Source organism: Schistocerca serialis, chromosome 10, assembly GCF_023864345.2.
Source record: "Schistocerca serialis cubense isolate TAMUIC-IGC-003099 chromosome 10, iqSchSeri2.2, whole genome shotgun sequence".
Taxonomy (NCBI): domain Eukaryota; kingdom Metazoa; phylum Arthropoda; class Insecta; order Orthoptera; family Acrididae; genus Schistocerca; species Schistocerca serialis.
In genome coordinates this window covers 183,646,291-183,669,659 of record NC_064647.1, presented here as the reverse complement: position 1 = coordinate 183,669,659, position 23,369 = coordinate 183,646,291, and the positions used below count along the sequence as shown (strand labels likewise).

The 23,369-nt window shown below is 41.2% G+C and overlaps 1 protein-coding gene across 3 annotated transcripts in view; it reads right to left on the bottom strand.

Annotated features, from left to right (window-relative positions):
* Nucleotides 1–4,248: 4,248 nt before the first annotated feature.
* The window catches only part of LOC126425196 (uncharacterized), a 71,633-nt gene continuing 52,512 nt past the window's right edge, over nt 4,249–23,369 (bottom strand). The window contains exons 4-5 of one of the 3 annotated variants that reach the window (XM_050088151.1): nt 4,627–4,727; nt 4,249–4,274 (exon numbers count right to left, since the gene is read on the bottom strand). In XM_050088151.1, coding sequence (XP_049944108.1) covers nt 4,688–4,727 — 40 coding nt within the window. In that variant the 3' untranslated portion in view covers nt 4,249–4,274; nt 4,627–4,687. Of the gene's footprint in view, nt 4,275–4,626; nt 4,728–15,693; nt 15,892–23,369 lie in introns of those variants that run through there. The other 2 variants (XM_050088150.1, XM_050088152.1) reach the window with 2 other exon arrangements.

Below are 23,369 nucleotides of genomic sequence, written 5' to 3'. Positions count from 1 at the left end.
AAGGTGAATTTGAAACAAATGTGTCATCAAATTACTCATTACTAAAAAAGGTTGTACCAGTTGAAATTCATCAATAGTATTAAAGATGTATGGATATGCTACAGTAGATGTGAGTAATGTGATACGCGAAATGTATTCACATTTGTGAATATGGACAATCATCAGCTGTACAACAGAATGATGACAATGAAAATTTGTGCCAGACTGGGTCTGAAACCTGGGTCTTCTGCTTATCCCACACAAGTGGACACCTTGCCATTACTGAGCCCACATATCCAAAGGAACTTTGCACCGCACTTCTGAACAAAGCAGGCACTGCAATATCACGAGTAATGTGAGTTGATGTATAACACTGGGTTCAGTTTTAGTGGAAAGGACGTGCACACTAAGCCAAGCCATGCCCAACACCACTCAAGTGCCATTCATCACGACAAACAGTGTCTTGATCAAATTATCCACAATGATTGGCAGAGTATGACTGAGAAATTGTGTGCACAGCCAAATATCAGCTGCAGTGTCTTAGAAAAGACGCTACACAACCTTGATTGTCTCAAAATCTGTGCGAGATGGGTTCCACAGTTGCTTACACGAGACCAAAAACATCATCTAATTGGAATCAGTTGTGAGCCACTAGACTGATGAAAGCTGAAGGTGAGAATTCTCTAATCACCACCACCAGAGATGACATGTGGGATCGCCATGATGGACCGCATTCCAATACAGTCAATGGAGTGGAAACGTGGGAAGCTTCAGGAAAGAAATAATCTGAGGCATAGCCAAAAGCAGGCAATGTGAAGCACACATTCTTCTAAGGCAGGCAGGGTGGGACTCTTTCGGATGTCAGAGACACTGTCTATTCCGAATACTGCAGGGTGATACTGACTACGCTGAAGGCCCAGGTTTCCAGAGGCGGGCCAGAGAAGAAAAAAAATTTCTGCCTGAAAAATGATAATGCCAGGCCCTACAACATTTCTGCAGCTGTGGAACTCACTGGCAAATTTGCCTGGAGTATCCTAACACATCCAGTCTATAGTTCTGAATTACCATCATCATATTTCCATCTCTTTGGGATATTGAAAGATAGATTGTGTGGCCAGGAATTTCCAGGCTCTGACAGTGCTGACAGAGCTGTACGGCAGGTTTTTATGAGAGCACTACATGCAGGCTCTTGTTCATAACTGACAAAAGTTAAAAACTAACAGTGGTGACTGTGTGGAAAAATAAAAGTATATATCTGCAACCCTGTTGTATTTAACTGTGTTGTTGTGCATACAGTGTCTGTTATGCGTTCCATGAAAATAAATGGGAAGCATTAGTTTCAGAACGACTCTAGTGTATTTCAGCTGAATGTCACGCAAATTGGTATCACTAGCAGCTTCGACTTCTTAGGACGTTATCACCAGATGATATGACTGTGTTAGACAGAACCTCACCAAGGTATTACTGAACAGTGTTTACACTGTGAAAGCAACATCTGACCTGTTCTGTTGAACTTTGATGAGGTATTATGCAACACAGTCAAAACATTTGATCATGACTTACTCAGAAAATGAAACTGGTAATGTTACCCATTAGTGTGACCTGAGATCAAAACATATAAAAAACAGTGTTAGAAGTGACTGGATGATGGAAACCAGTTGAGTAAAACAAATCAGAAGGGATATAAAAGGGCCCCTTTTAGGAATTGTACAAAGTGATTTTGCATAGATTTGTGTGTGAAAATAAGATGAATTTTGTTTTCGAATAGGAGTGAGTCAAAGTTTGGTAGGGATGTTAAAAGGGTTATTTCCATAGTTAATAATAAACAAGTTACAAAAAAGAATAACATGAGCTCAGTTCAGATCAACATTGCTCATATAACTGGGAGCAAAGGGGGAGGGGAGGGAGAGGAGAGGAGAGGGGGAGGGGAGGGGGGGGAGGGGGGAGGAGAGGGTTCAGGGTTTGTACTGATGTGTGGCACCTGCAGTCTGGTGGCATGTATATCTCATATCTTACTACTGAACAATGGTAGATGTGGAACTCTTTGTAGAGTTAGTAAAGTCAACTCACAATTATTTAGGAACTTGATTGTTGTTGTTTTTTTTTTATATAAAGGTTGTATTTTGTTATTTTGATATCTGTTCTGAGGGCATCCAAGGACATGTGTCTTATACATGAACAGACAGCGTGTCTACTGGGAGTGGGACAGTGAAATTCTAATTACTTGCTGTTGAAACTCTGTAGACCATGGAATTTTGGCATGAAGGAGTGTAGAATTTTATGAATCAGTGAAAGGCAGGGGGAGACAGAGCAAAATAATGTTGAGGAAGAGAAGGGTAGGGTTGGAGGACGAGGGAGGGAGGGAGGAAGGAAGGGAAGGAGGAAGGGAGGAAGACCAGGTCGTGTTGATAATGAGATCATTCGAGACAGAGTAGAGGAGGAGGAGGAGGAGGAGGAGGAGGAGGAGAGAAGGTGGTGGTGGTAGTGGTGGTGGGTGGTGGTTAATTACAGTCAGTATGAGTTTGATCTAGAAAGAACTTCATTGATTCTCGTACACACCTATAAAAAATACAATCAAAGAGATGTTCAACTGACTTGAAGGTGTTTTGTTTTAAATGAAAGTGGTTGTTTGGTGGAACAGAACACTGCCCAGGAGCGAAGTGTGAGAACATAGTCATAAGAGTATGGTGGATAATCATATTTCAATGGACTACCCACAATTACACACTATCTGATCGAAAGCATCTGTACATGCTGATGAAATACAGAACTGATCAACAGGTGTCAGAAGAGGCAGACCTGCCAATATAAAAGAAGGCAGGGTGTATTTTGCTGTCAGCAGGAGAGCTCAGTGACTTCAAAATTGGACTAGACATTCAACTGAGTAACAAACCCATTAAGAATGTTTCAACCCATATAAAACTTTCAAGTCGACTGTCGGTGATGTGATTGTGAAGCGGAAATGTGAAGATGTGACCACAGCTAAACTGAGACTGGCCATATCCCACATAGTGATGTACAGACTGTTGAGCACTGTGGAGGACAGCTGTAAAAAATCACATGAAATCAGTGGAGGGAAACACTCATGATTTCCAAAGTGCTACCAGCGGTCCAGCAAGCACAGTAGCTGTGTGTAGGGAGTTAAAAAGGAGAGGGTACAATGGTCTAGGACCTACTCATAAACCACACGTATCTTTAGTGATGCAGGAGGTGGTGTAAAGAGAAACACCATTGGACAGTGGATGACTGGAAATGACAGGCACAGAGTAATGACTCACGCTATACTAAGTGGCAATTTGATGGATATGGGTTTTGCGAATTCCTGAAGAACACTGCTTGCCATCATGTGTACTGCCAACAGTGAAGTATAGGGGAGGTGGCGTTATGGTATGGGGATGCTTTTCATGGTTAGGGTGTGGGTCCCCTTATTGTGCTTAAGAAAATGTTAAATGTGGAAGGGTATGAACACAGTTTACAGCACTTTGTACCGTATAGGAATAGTTCGGGAATGAAGAGTGCTCATATCGGCATGATAATGAAACCCGTCATGAAGGAGCGCCTGTGAGGCAATGCTTTGTGGACAGTGACATTCCTGAAATTGACTGGCCAGCCCTAAATCCTGACCTGAAACAAGTGGAATAAGACTCCTTAAATGTACTGGCATTCCCAGAATCCCGGTCCGAACCCAGTAGAATACCTTGGGGACAAGTTTGAACGTCGACTCCACTCCAAATGCCAATTATCTACACCACTTCCTCCTCTGGCTTTGGCTCCTGAGGAAGGACGGCTGCCATCCCTCTACAACTATTTGAAGACGTCACTGTTACTTTTCCCAGCACAGCTCGTGCTGTAATAAAGGTGAAGATTACACACACCTCATATTAATGCCCACTAACAGGTCCAGATACTTTTGATGAGAAAATGAATACAGAGAAATTGTAATCCCTCAGTTTATATTACTGTCTCCATATCCAGTAATAACCCAACTTGCATCAACTGCAGCTCTTCTCTAATGTTCCATTAATGTGTTAACCACTCATCTAAATATGTCCACTTCGACATTCTGCTGCCCCATAATGTCACGAATGCACAGCATGCAGTGAAACCAGTATACCCAAGACTCTGTATACTCACACTGAGTACTGACAGGCACACTAAGATGCCTCATCTGGGGTGCTTTGTGTGTCAAATGTTTCCATTTTCTCCCACAATCACTTTAGTCTGCACAGTGTCACCATCACACAATGCTGTTTTGTTGATCTCTAAGCTCCATCACTTTGCAGGCATATATGTACCTAAAGGATGAAAGTGAAAAACTACAAATCAAAATGCAGAAAATAAATTACCAGTGTTTTTCTATTATAAATGCATGTTTCTAAGCATTAAAAACTCATACCAGTACAGTAAATTCTAATGCTGCTGCTGCCGAAGTTTTTGTTTACTTAATATGAGAAAATTTTAATTCAGTGCTTATGTGTCTAATGTTATATGTGATACTAAAAAATGTCATATGTTGCTATTTTTCCCACAACACTTAAGTGTAATCTAATGTAATCAAATCTGCTAACAAACTACATAAAATCTAGGCTCTACTTGCATTTTACTAGCTGACAAAACATGTACATAATACAGGTATGTTATACATACTGGAAGATATCCCCATACGAGTATCTTGGTCTGAATTGTCATCTATGTTTGAAGGATCAGTTCAGTAATTTTCATCCCACTTCCTCTTCTTGTTCTTCTTTCTGTAATAAATGTAAAAACAGGCAATAAAAGCTACAATTCATTACAACAGTTTCAGTATGTTTCACAAAATATCAGTATCTTTTCCTTATTTATTAAGAAACCTATTTGCTTAGCTTCTATTCAACCTAATCACTTGTAAGACACACATCGTTTAACAGTTCCCCACATAAATTTGCACGAAATAAAACACTATTGAAATAATTAGAGAAGGGAATGGACAACTTTGTAATCTAAAATTATTAATTTGTTACGTGAAACTATACACACTAATTATTAGTGTATTTTTGTTACCAGGAAACTAATCTTGCAAAGTATTCAGAATTTTTGTGAAGTTTAAGAAGTAAAAGAGAGGTAGTGCTAAAACTTAAGTAGTGGCTGCATGACTCTCCCTTTCGTGTGTGTGTGTGTGTGTGTGTGTGTGTGTGTGTGTGTGTGTAAGCGCGCGCGTGTGTGTGCGCGTGCATGTAGGGGGAAGAGGGAGGCTGTAAGGCCTTGTACAAACTTTTGAAATGTTGAAGTTTATTTAAAAAATAGTGGACATTGCTTAGCAATTGGTATTATGTTACAGGAACATTTTATAATATGGCAGTTGCATAAAAAAATCTACTTGATTTCACACGCATATAGAAAAAAAGATACTACTGTAGCTGAAGATAGAAATTGTCTTTGAAATTTAGTATTACATGTTAGATGGTGCACAACAAACTACGTTTGGAATTAATTATAACCTTGTGCCAATTCCCTTCGGCGATGCAGAAGATGAAACAGGTTGATAAAATTAAATATTTAATCACATTTTGGAGACCATTGTGATGGGACACTATAATTAAATTATGTTATCTTATACTGTCCACAAAATGTAAACTGAAGATTTCACTTATATCTATTGCTTTTGTGTTTTACACAGGGTTGGATAAACCCTTCTGGGAGTTCATGCTGCTCTCAACAGGGAAATGGTTCCCTAACAGCTGTTTCATCAACTGCATATTGCTATGAATGTTGCTCAGATGTAATGACATTCACATGGATCAGATTTATTGTAAATCCATTAAAAACTTGGCCACTCTTGTCCCCTCCTCCCTCCCCCACTTTAAAAGGCAAGCTTTCTGGTTTGAATCCCAAACCAACACACAGTTTTAATATACCATAAAGTTCAAAAATTGTGCACATTCCACTGCAGAGTAAAATACTCATTGTAGAAGGCTGTTATTTTCAGCATCTTACACTCTGATTCAAGATTCAGAATGAACATTTGCGGGACATAGCACACACACATCATGTGAAATGTTTGTACCATGAAATGTTTGAGAACTTCAGGTATTCTCAGTTCTTGAAGATGCAGTCAGAATATCAGTTTTTTGATGTTCATCAGGAGTTTTAGCACTGAATGGACATAACCTTTTTTGTGTTTGAGCCATAAAAAGACTTTTTTTTTGTCCAGTGTGATCTTACAAACACAATTATTATTGTTATTATTATTATTATTATTATTATTATTATTATTATTATTATATGTCTCCCAGTTTAGGATTCCCTCATGAAGTCCATGTGAGTACATAAAACACAAAGCAATGTTCATGTAGAAGTTTGAAAGCATTTTTAAGACTTGGTTGATGATAACTGTAAGACATCTCTCCGACAACGTGTCACCCCAAGAGCAGTGACACCTAACAAAAGGAAGTCACTTCAAAACATTGACTTCAACAGATCTTGAATGGCTAATGCACAGACAAAATATTTGTAGCACTGTAGCATCTGTAAACATGACCACCTTATTTCGACTGGGTGACATTATACATGCTTACAGTGCATATTCAAGTATAGAATGAAAAAATATTTTGTATGTTAACAATAACACTGGTTGGGTCCGCTATGTTTCAAAACTCATACTAGATTTAGTCTATTACCTGATCTCATTTACTCTGTTGAATATCTCTGGCTTCTTAAAAGTTCTTATAAGAGAATTCCAAGATGTTTCAATGATTTCTTGTCCCTAGAATCAAATTTTTAATTTGTGTGGCTTCTGTGCTTGTAAAATGGTGAGGTGTTGGTACAACATCAGCAGGTGTTTTGTGGTATTACATCTCGAGGACAGGGAATAGTATAGGTTGAGGCCAGGGAGTTATGGGAATGAAGGATATGTTGTAGAGAGAGTTCCCACCTGTGAAATTCTGAAAAGTTGGTGTTGGTGGAGAGCATCTAGGTGGCACAGATCTGGAGAGAGACTGTGTCCAATAGCTTAAGCTCTCAACATAAAATCCCAGTTATAACATTTTTATTATTTTGACAGGAATTTAAAGTCCCGAGTATCCTCTGGCAATTTAAGAACAGACTTTTTAAAAAAATAAACCCACATTTATATCCATTCCAGCACTGATAGTTAAGTGTTTAGCTGCGAGAAAGCATCTAGTCCTACATTAGTAGCCTGGTTGTCGTGTTTTGGATGAGGTGGTTGCCACTACATATCGTTTTTACTGTGCACAGCTTTGGATACTTGACAACAAAATGCTTGCATTCAGCCTCTCTCTTGCATTATGGTTTAGACTGTAGTGATCCTGAGTTTGACACTGAATTTAGTGGCTCAGGAAGAAGAGAAGAATGCGACGTTACTTCACTGGAGACTGAAAGTGATGATATTTCATCAATTGAGTGACAAGTGCTCGGCAGTGGTACGAGATGAATGCATCAACTGTGCTCCAGCCAGCTCCTCAAAGATTTATGTTCACAGGAAACCACTGTTAAATACACTATGAGACCTCAAGCAACACAGAAACTAAAATATGACATCAAGTTTCAGGATATTTTAATCAGAGTCCAGTGCACAAGTATACCTCGGAATTCTGTTACTGGTAACCTTCAAAATTTTGTAACTCATTATTTCAAGCTTTAAAACTATCTTTATATGTTTATATGTAATGCCATTCATATACGGTGTTTTACATTAATAAAAAATAGTATTTGGGACAATTTGAAAAAAAAAAAATCAAAATGTTAATGTACTTTTAAATGTGAGTGTCTGCCACTCAATGCCTCCTCTATGTGGTAAGTAACATTCTATCCTAATGCAGATTATTGTGATTCCCTGTAGGATTTTCCACAAACCTACAGACCTTACTTTTATTCAATACTGCAGCAGAGCTTTAAATTTCAGACCTTAAAGGTGTAATTAAAAAGCAACAGTTCAAGCCATTGTTCTGTAAGTTGGTCAAGCCATTGTTCTGTAAGTTGACAGTACTGTTACCAACGATATAAGGAATGCCCTACCAATGGTCGTATACCACAGGCAAGCAAAACATGGTGACATCCAAGCCTAGGTTGAGCAAGTGGGTATGCACCCCGTAAAGTAGGGATGGCTGAGTTGTTGGCAGTGGCGATGAGGAGGAGGAGAGCAGAGGATCAGGATTTAAGAGTAGTTTGTAGATGAATACGAATAAGTCAGAATCGGTGTAAATGAGGTAGTGGGCAGGGGGACTAGTGGCATTTAAATTCTCTTTGAATAGGCACTGTGAAGTGGTACAGTGACCGGGCGTATCTACTGCCAGTGGCTGCCGGGGTTTGGGGCTCGGAAGCATGAAAGTTTGCAGTTGGTTGCATTCTCACTGGACCTCTGTTGGTACAAGCAAGCTGTGCCTAGTTCGCAGTGGTTGTCATTGTCAGGATGGCAGTTAGAACTGTGCCTGCAGGAGCTGCTGTTTTCTCCTGGGCCGGCATCACATATGTGAGAGTGGTCAGCACCTGGCAGTGGGTGCATGAGGTGTACATGGGCGACACTGGTGGAGAGTGGTGGTGTGAGTGATGTCTTGCATGCAGTGGGGTGGGGGAATAGCTGGTTGGAGCCGTGGGGAGGTAGCCAGCAATCTGTGTCACAGCTACAGTGGGGAAGGAGTTCAGGGTTTCGAACAATTTACAGGCCAAGACCGTTGCGTTACCTAACGATAAATGGGTGTGTGAGGCCACGGCAGCCAGTATGGGGGCAGCAAGGTGCACAAGCCAGCAGTTTAGGAGCAGGCCCTTGGGGGAGGATGCACAGTTCGACGAGTGCTCGGATGTGATCAAGCAGCAAGGATGGGTGCCTGTCGTTGCACTGGTTGGACTGTAACAAATTATGTGCACGTTGCAGCTCTGAGGGTGCAAAGCTGGATATGATGCATTCTTTTAGTTTAGTGTAGCTGCCAGAGGGGGTTGCTATGAGATAACATCCCAGACTTGAGTGGCAAGGGTCGTGTTGAGCTGGCAAACAACCATTCTGAATTTCGAAGCATCATTTGTGATAGAGCAATCTCCAAAAACTGCCTCGATGGAAGCAAACCATAGGCATGAATCTTGTGGGTTGAAAGGAGCCAAGTGAGCAGCAGTGCGATCGAGGGGAGGGTATAATGATACAGCCTTCCCCAAAATTCATATGAAATGTCTGATACCACATTTTTTATATGCATTCAGATAGTTATCGGACAATTCAGTGCTTCCTAAGGCCTTGTATGTTTGTCTTTATATATATCATTCTGTCCTATTTGATAAAAAAATTGATATTCATTGCGAAGGCATGTGGAATATTCAGGAAGGACGGGCATTGTCGTAATTATTGGTGGATTTTTGTCATTGATAAAATTATGAACATATACTAAATTAAGTAACTAGTCAAGAAACAGAAGTAATAAGTCCTTAGCAATAAATACCTAGAGGGTGCAGATATGTTAGCATGAAAAATCAATACTTCTAATTAACAAAATAGTAATCTAAAAAATCCAATAACAGAAGACCTCACTGTCTTGAGAAACAGCTTAAAAGTTATTACCAAGCAATGTATTTTCATTTGTTATTTATTTTTATGTCTTCCTCTGGAATTAATATTCTTTGCAATTATGTTTCTAATTAACTCTCCAACTGTTTACATCTCACAGTTTTCCAGTTTCCAGAATTTGAGGCCTTATTTGTGCATTTTATGTAGGTAATCGGATAAAGCAAGAGCTTGGTACTACCATTGAATATTAGTAACCAAATACAAACTGTAATTAATTACATAACTAAAATAATACAAGAGACATTATTTTAATTAAAGTTCAGAATGATTTTCTTATGGAAAACTAAAGATATTACTATAAAAGGTTGCCACTGAATATTGTATTTTATACCTTATTCGGCTGTAACATCAGTTGCTTTACATTTTGTAAATTTTAATTGTAACATCAAAATAGTACAAGATTAATAATGCTTTACTTTGGAAGTTTTGTTAAAATTCAGTATGAAGTGATGCAGCATTGCTGCGAGGATTCAGTTTTGAAATTACTTTTGGAAGTCGAAGAGATCAGTGAAGTCTGTCCGTGTTTTGGTTACACGACGAGTGTGACGTTCGGATGTCAATTAATGTGAATAAATTTTGTGAAGCATGAAAATTTTGCATTCATTCAACAATGGACTTAAGTAACATTCAACACGAATCGTTACAAGGGTCTGCAGTCAGCTCATGCTGGGCACGCAGCCCTATTAGGCAGTGCTGTCAGTTGCATGTGGAGTTCTGACACCTCCAAAGTGCTCGTAGGTGCTGAAGTGGCTAACAGGGGGCTGCTGGCTAGAGAGCCCATCAAGCGTGACCACCATAGGGCTGGAAATATGTGGCAGCAACATTGAGACAGAACAGTGCAGGCAGTGTGCCACAGTATGCAGGATGGTGCCGGCAAGCAATATTGCAGAGCAGAAAGTAGGTAGGACACGCACGGCGTGGATCACACAATACAATCTTTGCCTCGTGTTGTTGTGGCAAGGGGTGTTCAGTAGGCTGCACGATAACACTGTGACCTGTCCGGGCACACCGCTCTCAGCTCAAGGAGGGGCGCAGAGGGGTACTGTGGTGTGCACGGTGGGACCGTGTACATGGAGGGGCACGGGGAGGGGTACGACAGGGTGCAAAGGGAGGGCATGTGTGAAGGGGTGCGGGAGAGGTACAGTGACGCATTCGGAGAGGTGGCGTGTGTGGAGGGGTAAGGGAAGCTTGGAGAAGGCAAGGGGGTGAGGGGTGGGAGAGGGATGCATCCAGCCAATCTTATGGGAGCTGATTTTGTGACCGTATGTTTTGTATCCCACCTGGAAGGCAGTGCGTGGGTCTGTTCCTGTAAACTGAAAGGTAGGCTGAATGTAGGAAGTGAGTTGTTGTTGTGGTCTTCAGTCCAGAGACTGGTTTGATGCAACTCTCCATGCTACTCCATCCTGAGCAAGCTTCTTCATCTCCCAGCACTTACTGTAACATACATCCTTCTGAATCTGCTTAGTGTATTCATCTCTTGGTCTCCATCTACGATTTTTACCCTTCACGCTGCCCTCCAATGCTAAATTTGTGATCCCCTGATGCCTCAGAATATGTTCTACCAACAGGTACCTTCTTCTTGTCAAGTTGTGCCACAAACTCCTCCCCAATTCTATTCAATACCTCCTCATTAGTTATGTGATCTACCCATCTAATCTTCAGCATTCTTCTGTAGCACCACATTTTGAAAGCTTCTACTCTCTTCTCGTCCAAACTATTTATCATCCATGTTTGACTTCCATACATGGCTACACGCCATACAAATACTTTCAGAAACGACTTCCTGACACTTAAATCTTTACTCGATGCTAAGAAATTTCGCTTCTTCAGAAACACTTTCCTTGCCATTGCCAGTCTACATTTTATATCCTCTCTACTTCGACCATCGTCAGTTATTTTGCTCCCCAAATAGCAAAACTCCTTTACTACTTTAAGTGTCTCATTTTCTAATCTAATTCCCACAGCATCACCCAACTTTTTTTCGACTACATTCCATTAACCTTGTTTTGCTTTTGTTGATGTTCATCTTATATCCGCCTTTCAAGACACTGTCCATTCCGTTCAACTGCTCTTCCAAGTACTTTGCTGCCTCTGACAGAATTACAATGTCATCGGCAAACCTCAAAGTTTTTGTTTCTTCCCCATGGATTTTAATACCTACTCCGAATTTTTCTTTTGTTTCCTTTACTGCTTGCTCAATATACAGATTGAATAACATCGGGGAGAGGCTACAACCCTGTCTAACTCCCTTCCCCACCACTGCTTCCCTTTCATGTCCCTCGACTCTTATAACTGCCATCCAGTTTCTGTACAAATTGTAAATAGCCTATTGTTCCCTGTATTCGACCCCTGCCACCTTTACAATTTGAAAGAGAGTATTCCTGTCAACATTGTCAAAAGCTTTCTCTAAGTCTACAAATGCTAGAAACGTAGGTTTACCTTTCCTTAATCTTTCTTCTAAAATAAGTCGTAAGATCAGTATTGCCTCACCATTTCTATGGAATCCAAACTGATCTTCCCCGAGGTCGGCTTCTACCAGTTTTTCCATTTGTCTGTAAAGAATTTGCGTTAGTATTTTGCAGCTGTGACTTATTAAACTGACAGTTCGGTAATTTTCACATCTGTCAACACCTGCTTTCTTTGGGATTGGGATTATTATATTTTTCTTGAAGTCTGAGGGTATTTCGCCTGTCTCATACATCTTGTTTACCAGATGGTAGAGTTTTGTCAGGACTGGCTCTCCCAAGTCCGTCAGTAGTTCCAATGGAATGTTGTCTACTCCCAGGGCCTTGTTTCAACTCAGGTCTTTCAGTGCTCTGTCAAACTCTTCACGCAGTATCGTATCTCCCATTTCATCTTCATCTACATCCTCTTCAATTTCCATAATATTGTCCTCAAGTACATCGCCCTTGTATAGACCCTCTATATACTCCTTCCACCTTTCTGCTTTGCCTTCTTTGCTTAGAACTGGGTTGCCATCTGAGCTCTTGATATTCATACAAGTGGTTCTCTTTTCTCCAAAGGTCTCTTTAATTTTCCTGTAGGCAGTATCTATCTTACCCCTAGTGAGATAAGCCTCTACATCCTTACATTTGTCCTCTAGCCATCCCTGCTTAGCCATTATGCACTTCCTGTCGATCTCATTTTTGAGACGTTTGTATTCCTTTTTGCCTTCTTCATTTACTGTGTTTTATATTTTCTCCTTTCATCAATTAAATTCAATATTTCTTCTGTTACCCAAGGATTTCTTCTAGCCCTCGTCTTTTTACCTACTTGATCCTCTGCTGCCTTCACTGCTTCATCCCTCAGAGCTACCCATTCTTCTTCTACTGCATTTTTTTCCCCCATTCCTGTCAATAGTTCCCTTATGCTCTCCCTGAAACTCCATACAACCTCTGGTTTAGTCAGTTTATCCAGGTCCCATCTCCTTAAATTCCGACCTTTTTGCAGTTTCTTCAGTTTTAATCCGTAGTTCATAACCAATAGATTGTGGTCAAAGTCCACATCTGCCCCTGGAAATGTCTTACAATTTAAAACCTGGTTCCTAAATCTCTGTCTTACCATTATGTAATCTATCTGATACCTTCTAGTATCTCCAGGATTCTTCCATGTATACAACCTTCTTTCATGATTCTTGAACCAAATGTTAGCTATGATTAAGTTATACTCTGTGCAACATTCTACCAGATGGCTTCCTCTTTCATTTCTTAGCCCCAGGCAATATTCGCCTACTACGTTTCCTTCTCTCCCTTTCCTTACTCTTGAATTCCAGTCACCCATCACTATTAAATTTTTGTCTCCCTTCACTACCTGAATAATTTCTTTTATCTTATCATACATTTCATCAATTTCTTCATCATCTGCAGAGCTAGTTGGCATATAAACTTGTTCTACAGTAGTAGGCATGGGCTTCGTGTCTATCTTGGCCATAATAATGTGTTGACTATGCTGTTTGTAGTAGCTTACCTGCACTCCTATCTTTTTATCCATTATTAAACCTACTCCTGCATTACCCCTACTTGATTTTGTATTTATAACCCTGTATTCACCTGACCAAAAGTTTTGTTCCTCCTGCCACCGAACTTTACTAATTCCCACTATATCTAAGTTTAACCTATCCATTTCCCTTTTTAAATTTTCTAACCTACCTGCCCGATTAAGGGATCTGAAATTCCATGCTCCGATCTGTAGAACGCCAGTTTTCTTTCTCCTGATAATGACGTCCTCTTGAGTAGTCCCCGCCTGGAGATCCGAATGGGGGACTATTTTACCTCTGGAATATTTTACCCAAGAGGACGCCATCATCATTTAACCGTACAGTAAAGCTGCATGTCCTCAGGAAAAATTACGGCTGTAGTTTCCCATTGCTTTCAGCCGTTCGTAGTACCAGCACAGCAAGGCCGTTTTGGTTAGTGTTACAAGGCCAGGTCAGTCAATCATCCAGACTGTTGCCCCTGAAACTACTGAAAAGGCTGCTGCCCTCTTCAGGAACCACACATTTGTCTGGCATCTCAACAGATATCCCTCCATTGTGGTTGCACCTACAGTACGGCCATCTGTATCGTTGAGGCACGCAAGCCTCCCCACCAATGGCAAGGTCCATGGTTCATGTGGTGGGGGTGGGGGGGCGGCTGGGGGGGGGGCAGTGAGGGGGGGGGGGGGGGCGGGCAGGGGGAGGAAGTGAGTAGGAGCAGGAAAAGATGAAATGCTTTGGTACTGCATTTAAATTGAAATCACCTTTACTATAGAAAGAATTAATTACATTAGGCTTATGTAACTTTGGATGAGATGAGCATGTAGGTGCGAAGCCATACATCAAGTTACAATGGCAAAATATGTAATGGCTTGCCCACTATGAAATAGTAATAATGTTGCTTGGTCGGCTACTCGGAATCGAATGGGCTGAATCTGGAGCAGCGCTCCTAGAGCTGCACAGTGCCAGCTAGAAGGCGCTGTCGTCAGTATCATAGTGCCAATCTAGCAGAGCGCACTGATGTTTTTGTATCGTAGCTATCGATACCACAATGTGGGTTGTGCTAATCAGAATAATAAAAACGAAAAGCAGAGAATTTTGGTGATGAGGCTTGGTGGATTGGGTTAGAGTGGGTCACCAGTGAAGGGACAGTTTATGTTCCCTTCTATATGCTAAGGGGCATACATGACTAAGCAGTGTGCAAGTTAAAGAAGATGACAATATATGACGGGACATGCTGGAAGAGCCGTGCGGGTACTTGTTTGGGATGGAGACTCTGGACAGGGCACACCACAAATGGCCTTTGTTCGATGTCCTCTGGCGGCATGGGAAAACCTATTTCTATAGTGTGCTTGGTGGCAAAGGGGTGCCAAAGTGGTCAGGGATAGAATTATAATAAACCCGCCTGATACGCCTGGTGTGCACTGGACTTCACTACACTATTTCCACTACGCTGCATACAGTATTCCAATTGCTGATACCGGAAGGACAAACAAGACATTTGGCAAGCACCTCAAGGAAACGCATATGAGGAATGTGGTGCAGAAAAACACAGTAGCACTCCTCTTGTTAAATGAACTATGATAGGTCACTGAAACTGAACGTAGGATGAGAATTCTGCGGTTTACACATACAACAGCAAAATGTGGCAGGTGACGATGCAAGCCATGTGGTGTTGTGCGGGTGAGCTGCCAAGAGCACGGCTGGGGGTGTTTCCTCATTGGAGTAGAACAATAGATACTTGAGCGACAGTTCGGTGTGCCTCACATCTGGAAAGCACGGGTGTCTAAGTTCTCCCTCTGGCAAAAGTGACCAGTGGAGATGTTGGGGGCCTGGTTTACGATCTGCACAGCCCATCATTTGCTGCTACAGATGGAGTTGCAGTGTTACATGGCTTTATACTTAATTACAGACTTACTATTTTATCAGTTGATATGTTTTCACCACATAACGTCCGCTGTTTACTCCCTTCTTCATTGCTGAGCGATGTATCACTTTTCGTTCTGACGCCGCAACTCTTCCTTTTCTATATCTTTACTACTTTTTATCTATATAAATGATGAACTATTGGTTTTGCCATTTAACAACTCTTTAATAACTGTGGAAGTATTACAGGCATCGGGTCCCACCTAATGTGTCACCCGCCTATACGTTTTACATGAACCTTTCAAGACTCGATCGATCTGTTTACAAAGAGGAAGCAGAATCTCTCTGCCTTTGATGCTGTCCAACAACGACCTAGGAAGCTTGACGCCCTCACGGCCCAGGCTCTTCCGTGGCTCGCGGTAGTTTGCAGCATTCGTTTTATTCCTTGCCCACCTGCCGCTACGTCGAACTTTCGTGGTGATCGTTGGGCAACGTCTTCCACGTTATCTGCAACATAAATAAACTTTCTTCCCACAGTATTTCTGTAAACCCAAAAACAAACTTATAGAACATAATAATAATAACTGTTCTTACAATTATTCGTATAAGTCTTGGTCGATTTAATGAGGGGGTGGGACAGGCCTAAGCCTTGTGACACCACAGAGTCGATCGAAGGAGTCGCGAAAGACTCTACTTGAAAATGGAAATGCTAACTGATGTAATGAGGAAAAGAAGACTAGAATTTTATGGACACATACACCGAATAGATACTAACAGATTAACCAAGAAGATCTTCAACTTAATAAACCTTAATAAACAGCTACAAATACAAACACACATGGTTCACTGAAATTGACAAAGGTATGAAAAACACAGGAATTAGAATGGACATAGTAGGTAACAAAACACTTTTTAAAAAAGCAACACAAAAGACAGGATTTCAGGAAAGAAAGTGGTCTGCAAAAGAAAGAAAGTGGACACTGGAGGAAAAGGAGCAACACTCTCAAAGAAACCAAAGTTGATTTATTGTACTCTCCAAAAGGGTTATTATAATAAATAAATAAGATGAAAGAGAGTTTAGTGAATGTGGACTCTAAACTGCATGCCTTAAGAGCTATGAGGACTTCACCTTTGCTACTATGAAGCAAATTGCTTTTACTGCAAGTTCCTCGCTTTCCTGAAGAGCTATGACCTATTGTTCACCTTCAGTAGAACAGATTCATTTCACAGTATCAAAGATGAAGGGGTGCTCGTGGCTCATAATGTATGCATTTTTGGAGCACATGTTTACTAGACTTTTTTTCTCCTTGTTATATGAGGAATCCATCCAAAGATTTTCCATCAAGTTTTGCAACACCATGTATATTGTGGTTGTTTGAAAATACAATAAATCTAATTTCTTCCAGAATGCCCTTTAATCTGCTTTCCTCTTCCTTGCAGAGATTCATTGATGCTGCTAATATTATGATCATCATTCTGCAGGTGTGCAGTAAATGAAGATTTCTAGTGCTTGCTTATGTTTGTGTGCTCTCTGAATGTGGTGGAGAAACATCTACTTTTTTGCCCCACACAGAAATTTTCACATTCACCACATTTGATTTTATAGGTTACATATTATGTAAATGGTTTTGTTTTGTGGGTGGTGTGTCTCATTATCATCCCTACTTTATTTTGCACAAACAACAAAGTAGGGAACACACAAACATAAGTGAGAACTGTAAATCTTCATTTAGTGCACAACTACAACACTACAATCATAATACCAGCAGCACGAAGGAACCTTTAAAGGTACTACATACTGTAGAGAAAGGCAGGCAGATTAATGGGCACTCTAGAAACAACTGAGATTTATAGCTCCTTCCAAGAACGACCATGATACAGGGTGAACATTAACAAAACTGCAGGGATGGATTCCTCACTGGAAATGGAGGAAAAGAGCCCTGTGAACATGTGTCCACAAATGCATTGTTGCCACAGTAGATGGCACAGACGAATGACAGTTCTTCTGATTACATGCCGTGTGTTCCTTGTGTGTTGTAGGTGACAAGGATAGTAGCGGCTGTCATGCGGGATACAAGTAATCGTACTTTGGCTGTTGGTAGACTGCTTGCCTGGAGCTTGTACTTGGGTTTGTCTCAATATCCTGTAGAACCCGGTCCTCCAGATCTGGTGTACGCACAGTCTGCTACCTCCCTGCACGTTCATCTGTCTGAAAGGACCATCGATCACACAAATACCCAAAATGGGCTTGAAATGTTCTGAGATGTGGTTGGTGTTTGTGAGGGTAGTCATTTTCATACAGCCGTACTGCCTCTCGACCATTTCCGCCTTCTTAGCCATATACGAACACCATCTCGGCTTGTTCCCAACATGAATACCGGACCATTTGGCTGCTTACAGTACACTGAATCTATCACATAGTCTGCGACATGCGAGGAACATATGGCATGTGGTCAGAGGAACTGTCATCTGTCAGTGCCATCTACCATGGTAGTGATGCACTTCCGGACACATGTTCATAGGACCTTTCCTTTTTTCCTCCATTCTCAGTCAGGAATCCATCCCTGCTGTTTGACAGTTTAACTAATGTTGAGCCTTTATATTCTTAATGAACAAGTAGACCTCAGAAATAAAACTTTTCGCAACTGCTTTAGACATTTACTCTAATGCATTATAAGTGTACACTTTTGGACATATCAACCATTCAAGATATACACTATTCACTCAAAATTACACTACATAAAATGTATTGTCATAATTGCTAATTGACTAGTACCATTGACTGGTTGCTTTTTGATGCATATGCATTGTAATCTCTGTCCAACATCAACCTGCATGTCAAAAATCTCATAAGTACGTGAATGTCAACAAACTACAAAATTAGTTCTAACCCCATTTTATATTGTTGTCAGTACATTGTATTATGTTTTGCAGATGCTTAAAAATGGTGTAAATTCCATTATAACATTTAAAAGCAATACAACACCATTTTTAAAGTAGTTGTTTTGTCTGTAATCCACTCTAGTCACCAAACTGACAATTCCTTGATGCCTAAGAATGTATCCTATCTAAATATCCCTTCGCTTTCTGCTGGTAAACCTTTTAGGGTATAAGGTTGTGGTCTGTTCCTAACATTTTGTCCAGAACTGCACTGGGCATCTTCGGTGGTGTTGCTCCTCCATTGAGTCTTGCTGACTGGTGGGTTGGATGTCTGAGAATGACATATATATTATAGAAATGGAGCATGGCCAGAGTCACACATGAGAGATGATCTTTGACAAAGATAAAACTTAACTATCAATTGTCATCTTGTCAAAGATAAAAAAAAAAAAAAACAGTTTAGTGATTCAGCAGAGTTACTGTCCATATCTCACTAAGTTTCATGGTCTTTTCTTACCTATTAACATAGTTCACCATCTTAGACAAAATTTTAGTTTCAGAAAAGTTGACTGAAGCACAGCATGAAGTTTCCAGAAACAAAAATTTTATCTATGACAATGTAGTAGTAGTAGTAGTAGTAGTAGTAGTAGTATATTTGCATCTACATCTACATCCATACTCCGCAAGCCACCTGACGGTGTGTGGCGGAGGGTACCTTGAGTACCTCTATCGGTTCTCCCTTCTATTCCAGTCTTGTATTGTTCGTGGAAACAAGGATTGTTGGTATGCCTCTGTGTGGGCTCCAATCTCTTTGATTTTATCCTCATGGTCTCTTCGCGAGATATATGTAGGAGGGAGCAATATACTGCTTGACTCCTCGGTGAAGGTATGTTCTCGAAACTTCAACAAAAGCCTGTACCGAGCGTCTCTCCTGCAGAGTCTTCCACTGGAGTATATCTATAATCTCCGTAACGCTTTCGCGATTACTAAATGATTCTGTAACAAAGCGCATTGCTCTCTGTTGGATCTTCTCTATCTCTTCTATCAACCCTATCTGGCACGGATCCCACACCACTGAGCAGTATTCAAGCAGTGGGCGAACAAGTGTACTGTAACCTACCTCCTTTGTTTTCAGATTGCATTTACTAGTAGCAGCTTTATTCATCCGTAGGTCTCTTTTTACAAGGATATACGACATGTCAAAATATTTACAAATTTAGACCAATTTAAAATAAGCTAATTCGTATACACATACACTCCTGGAAATTGAAATAAGAACACCATGAATTCATTGTCCCAGGAAGGGGAAACTTTATTGACACATTCCTGGGGTCAGATACATCACATGATCACACTGACAGAACCACAGGCACATAGACACAGGCAACAGAGCATGCACAATGTCGGCACTAGTACAGTGTATATCCACCTTTCGCGGCAATGCAGGCTGCTATTCTCCCATGGAGACGATCGTAGAGATGCTGGATGTAGTCCTGTGGAACGGCTTGCCATGCCATTTCCACCTGGCGCCTCAGTTGGACCAGCGTTCGTGCTGGACGTGCAGACCGCGTGAGACGACGCTTCATCCAGTCCCAAACATGCTCAATGGGGGACAGATCCGGAGATCTTGCTGGCCAGGGTAGTTGACTTACACCTTCTAGAGCACGTTGGGTGGCACGGGATACATGCGGACGTGCATTGTCCTGTTGGAACAGCAAGTTCCCTTGCCGGTCTAGGAATGGTAGAACGATGGGTTCGATGACGGTTTGGATGTACCGTGCACTATTCAGTGTCCCCTCGACGATCACCAGTGGTGTACGGCCAGTGTAGGAGATCGCTCCCCACACCATGATGCCGGGTGTTGGCCCTGTGTGCCTTGGTCGTATGCAGTCCTGATTGTGGCACTCACCTGCACGGCGCCAAACACGCATACGACCATCATTGGCACCAAGGCAGAAGCGACTCTCATCGCTGAAGACGACACGTCTCCATTCGTCCCTCCATTCACGCCTGTCGCGACACCACTGGAGGCGGGCTGCACGATGTTGGGGCGTGAGCGGAAGACGGCCTAACGGTGTGCGGGACCGTAGCCCAGCTTCATGGAGACGGTTGCGAATGGTCCTCGCCGATACCCCAGGAGCAACAGTGTCCCTAATTTGCTGGGAAGTGGCGGTGCGGTCCCCTAGAGCACTGCGTAGGATCCTACGGTCTTGGCGTGCATCCGTGCATCGCTGCGGTCCGGTCCCAGGTCGACGGGCACGTGCACCTTCCGCCGACCACTGGCGACAACATCGATGTACTGTGGAGACCTCACGCCCCACGTGTTGAGCAATTCGGCGGTACGTCCACCCGGCCTCCCGCATGCCCACTATACGCCCTCGCTCAAAGTCCGTCAACTGCACATACGGTTCACGTCCATGCTGTCACGGCATGCTACCAGTGTTAAAGACTGCGATGGAGCTCCGTATGCCACGGCAAACTGGCTGACACTGACGGCGGCGGTACACAAATGCTGCGCAGCTAGCGCCATTCGACGGCCAACACCGCGGTTCCTGGTGTGTCCGCTGTGCCGTGCGTGTGATCATTGCTTGTACAGCCCTCTCGCAGTGTCCGGAGCAAGTATGGTGGGTCTGACACACCGGTGTCAATGTGTTCTTTTTTCCATTTCCAGGAGTGTATATTTACACACTTATAGTTAGAGACAATCATTAGATTTACTCCTGGTATACAATACTATTTTTACAAATAACTTATTAAATAATGTAATGCCAGTGTTCACTCATACCTCATTATCAGTCACTGCACACACTATATGTTCATTGTTTCATAACATGAACTATAAAACATAGGGATAATTTCCATAGGAATGAAGAAACAATGAAACTTAGCAACATTTGGACAGTGGCTCTCCTGAATCATTAAACAGTTTGTTATCTTTGACAAGACAACAATCAATAGTTAAGTTTTATCTCTGACAGGATCATCTCTGCTTATCACATGTAACTCTGGCCATGTACCCTTTTCTACAGCGCATATGTTGCTCTTAGATGTCTGATCCATGAGTCGGTAAGACTCAATGGAGGAGCAATGCTGTGGAAGATGTCCAATGCAGTTCTGGGCGAAATGTTAGGAACAGAAGAGTTTCATGGAAGGTTTACCAGCAGCAATGTCATTCAGTCATGAAAGCCTTCATTCTATTACCCCTTCATTTACTCAAGTTGTGCCACAAAGCTCTTTTCTACTAAATTGAAATCAGTTCCTTTCAATTAGTTATTCCATCTACCCACGTAATATTCAAAAATTTTCAGGGACACTACATACCAAAGCTTCTAGTCTCTTCTTGCCTGTTTCATCTAAAGTTTATGTTTCACTTCTGAATAATACTCCACTCCAGACAAATAAAATAAAAAAGACTTTCTAATGGTAAAATTTACATTCAATGTTAATATTTTCTTATTTTCAGGAAGGCTATTATCTATTCTACATTTTACATTCTCTTCAGTTCTACAGTCATCAGTTATTTAACTGCTCAAATAGCAGAACTCTGTTTACTACCTCTAGTGCCCCATTTTCTAATCTAATTCCCCATCCTCACCCCACCAGCACCTGGCTACACTTCATTACTCACATTTTACTTTTATTAACATTTGTCTGACAACCTGTTCTCAACATACCATCTGTTTTGTTTAACTGATCTTCAAGTACTTTGCCAAAACTTAAAATGATAATATTATCTGACGATTATACACTTGCCTCAGTTGCCAAAATTTTGTTCTTTATTTTGAGCTTCTAATGATGCATTTTGAGTTACCCCCTCATCAGAGCATTTCATTGTAATGAATATTTCTCTATTTTGTCTCACACTGAACTCTTATGCCACAGTTATGATGAAGGGGAAGCCCAAACATGTCATGAGAAGTTGAAAATACAGAATAATTTTTGGCGACCAATACAAGTGCATAATCATTAGTGTCAACACAGTCACAGATCTCTGAAAGACTTCTTGTCTAAGGTGATGAAATATTTGCCTCACTGGATATATGCAGATGTAAAACTGTGGTACATTTCTATACGTAACATTATGCTTAGTGTGATGAAAATTAGGTTCAATAAAATATGTTTATCTAATGGCGTTACAGCTTCGAAATTTACCCTAAAGGTGTCTCTAGTACATGTTACACTGTATTCTTATGCCACAGATCTCGTGGTGGGGTAATCTAAAACTCATCATCAGAAATTAAAAATAATGAAAAAATTTTGGTGGCCACGACATGAGTGTCATTAGTGCCATCATGGTTGTAGATTTCCTCAAAGACTTCTTATCTAAGGTGATGAAACATTATCTGAACAATATGAATATAAGTGTTTCATTATCGCAGTGATAGAACACATTGTTGTGCAAGGAAGAGTTGCTATTCACTGACATTATTTGAAACTGTCTTAAATACTGCTTTGAATGGAAGCAGGTGTATGAGAAACACACACACATGGTAACACAAGAGATGTTACAGTGGAGGCCTCTCCCATTATTAGGTATGGGGAATAAGAGTCACTTATTGGTTTAAATGGCTCTGAGCACTATGGGACTTAACTTCTGAGGTCATCAGTCCCCTAGAACTTAGAACTACTTAAACCTAACTAACCTAAGGACATCACACACATCCATGCCCGAGGTAGGATTCGAACCTGCGACCGTAGTGGTCGCGCGGTTCCAGACTGTGGCACCTAGAACCACTCGGCCACCCTGGCCAGCAGTCACTTATTGAAAATTAAATAAAATATAATACTGATTCTACTTTTTGGAACAGCAGCCATTTAACTGTGCTAATGATGTTACTGTGTTACTAAAAGGAGGTCCCATCATCTTCAGTATGTCAATACAATTGTGTTGGGAATTCTTACGGCACAAGCTAGTAATGGACATAGGAGTATTTACCTAATCAGCAAATCACTGAAGGATTGACAAAATGTAATTAAACCGTATGGACCCAATACCAGAAGTAACACAAACCAAGTTTTATTCTGGAATGAAATTTTCACTCTGCAGCAGAGTGGGTGCTGATATGAAACTTCTAGACAGATTAACAACACTTGAATTCAGGACCTTTGCCTTACCAGTTT